Source organism: Montipora capricornis, chromosome 14 (genome assembly GCF_036669925.1).
Source record: "Montipora capricornis isolate CH-2021 chromosome 14, ASM3666992v2, whole genome shotgun sequence".
In the NCBI taxonomy this organism is placed as follows: Eukaryota; Metazoa; Cnidaria; class Anthozoa; order Scleractinia; family Acroporidae; genus Montipora; species Montipora capricornis.
This window is the reverse complement of record NC_090896.1, coordinates 38889586-38892085: the sequence shown is the minus strand read 5'-3', so window position 1 is coordinate 38892085 and position 2500 is coordinate 38889586. Positions and strand designations below refer to the sequence as shown.

The window sequence follows — 2500 nt, the reverse complement described above, 5'->3', positions numbered from 1 at the left end:
CTTACCACTCTCCCTCCCCCCCCCCCCCCCCAACCCCCGCCTCTTTACCCTAGTTTTGGTTCGAGGGAACTAAGAAAATGTGAAACAATAGAAAGTGGTGCAGAACAAGACAGCTAAAGGGGTTGCCGGAGAAAAAGGAATATAGATGAGGTTAAACGAAGAAAAAGGAAGTCAAAAACATGAGACGGATGGAGATGGAGATGAAGATGGAAATGGAGATAGGTAAAGATAAAGGTCATAAAGATGTAGATAAGGATGATAGAAATGGGAGGGGGGGGGGGAGACGGAATTCTAATAAACAGACGGAGGAGGGGGGGCATTCTTCCCCTGTTCCCTTCCTCTGTTCCCCAGTTCAAATTAGCCATGTTCTCTTATTCCCCCAAAACCCCTGGGAGGGCATCATGAATCAGGCCTGACGTGGGGATGATAATGAAGAAGAAGACGGAGAAGGAGATCAAAGGAGCACGAAGTCATCAGTTCTCACCTTCCGTTTTCATATCGCAAAATGCAAGTACTGGAATCCCTGGTTTTATTGAAAACATCCAGTATTTGCCATTGGGGGCTCTTCCTTCACTCATCTTAATTTCCTTGCAGGACTCGGCTGCTAGCTTAGAGGTGGAGCCTAGTTCGGCTGAAATTGAGAAACTAGTATTATTTCTTTATCTTTGTTTTAGCAATTCTTTTCGTAAACCTTGTTAAATTCCCCTTACCTCTGTTTATGTATTTTCTGAAATAATATCTGTCTGCATTTGGAATAAAATCCTCAGGTCTGGCTTCCTTGGTACGATCACTGAATTCGCACTTTTGGAGAGATATCACAAAGTTGAAGCTTTGGCAACGATCATCCTTGAGGCAGACCGAAAGGCAATGAAGTCCAATATCGGCCATCATTGTTTGATAGATGTGTCCTTGCAACATCCATCCCAAGATGGACACCTCAGATCCAAATAGAGGACATTGTTGACAGTTTGTTTTAACAACAATTTGAAAAGTAGCAACAGAAATGAAGAGCACGGGCAGCGTTTTCATTTCCTTTGTGATAACAGCTGTAAAGCGTTTTGCAGACAACTAAAAGAGATTAAAAATGCCGACCTTAAACAAGATCATTTTTTAATGACTAGTGGTTCTGCTATATGCATTGATGGTTTTTGTTCGTTAGTATCTATAACTATATTCCGTGTGGGTAACATTACCCGGTATTTTTTTATTCCCGCATTTGAAAGTAACTCTCTGGTAACTAAAACAACATTTGTTTCGAATTATAACTTAATTATTGATTTTTTTCCCAATTCAGAACATCACACAATTCGCCTTGGTTATAAAACCGAGCATAAGAGATATCGGTATGCTTTTCTTCAATATTACTTATAAAATGGATTGTAAATATCAGTTAAACTAAATTACGGTACTCACAAACAACTTTCTCCGAACTGAATCATATCAACGCTTTTTAACTCGTTTTCTATGGCTGCATGAATAATCAGAGAAGACATCGAATTGCGTACACAAAGTTCTGTTTCTTAAAGATAGGATAAGAAATCTCTTGAATAGTTATCCCAATTGCAACTTTCAGTGGACAATCTAATGTATCAATATTTAGATTAGATTACGTTAAATTTCCTTACAGAGATGGTGGGAATTCTAGCTGTTATCTTTAAAAAGGAAGATAATTATTATCTCCAGCTATAGTAGTTTGTGCATATTCTATCTACAATACCTGCACAAATCGTTGAAACAGACACCGTTTCTCTCGAATTTTCTGAAAAAATCCTGCGATTTCTACTTCACACTGTTTTCCCAACTGAAATGTGTCTTCTCCTTCCCCAATGTTGAGCCACGCGTGTTTTGAAGCACTGAGACCACTGTGATACCCAAATCAACATTGGCGAAAGGGAAACAGCCACAATTGTTTCAAGATTTTTGACGAGTATTGTAGATCACGCACGCTCCATATTTTTTTTTTTGAACTTATCTTCAGATCTGTAAATCATTATCGATTCTTTTCCTTAGTCTACTTCAAAATTCGTAAACATAAAAGAACATAAGAAAACTCGGAAGTTAGATCATTCCAATCACATCAAAGTATCCGAAACGCTTAAGATGTTGGCTCGCGACTGAAATTGAATTTGGTTTTAGGTATACTGGGATGCTACTATTTACTGTCTTCTTACAAACAGAGGCACTCAAGACGTATGCCTTTCTCTAACTTACAATTTCGCAAGGCTCTGGTGACCAATAACAGAAAATTGTAAATTTTTATTATGCAAATCAATAATCGAACCTGGGGTTGTGTATACACTTTTTAATAATCGTAGATTTTAAGGAATGTTTACATCATTTTAAACTTTTGTCTTCTTATATATTTTTATAGCTATTATTATATGTAAATAATCCGTAATTCAGTCGTAAGGCTGCAATGGTTTTATTAATAAAGCTATTACTATTACTATTATCTACGTGTAAGCCGTAACGTATCGTAACCTCCTTTAGCAATATCTGA

The 2500-nt window shown here is 37.5% G+C and overlaps 2 protein-coding genes across 2 annotated transcripts in view; both read right to left on the bottom strand.

Annotated features, from left to right (window-relative positions):
* LOC138033379 (adhesion G protein-coupled receptor E2-like) overlaps positions 1 to 1029 on the bottom strand; it is a 17713-nt gene extending 16684 nt beyond the window's left edge. The window contains exons 1-2 of the mRNA XM_068881121.1: positions 711 to 1029; positions 485 to 631 (exon numbers count right to left, since the gene is read on the bottom strand). Of these exons, the coding sequence (XP_068737222.1) occupies positions 485 to 631; positions 711 to 1029 (466 nt within the window). The remainder of the gene's footprint in view (positions 1 to 484; positions 632 to 710) is intronic.
* LOC138031961 (uncharacterized) overlaps positions 1 to 2500 on the bottom strand; it is a 41520-nt gene that overhangs the window by 17695 nt on the left and 21325 nt on the right. The gene's annotated exons all lie outside the window — the stretch shown is intronic.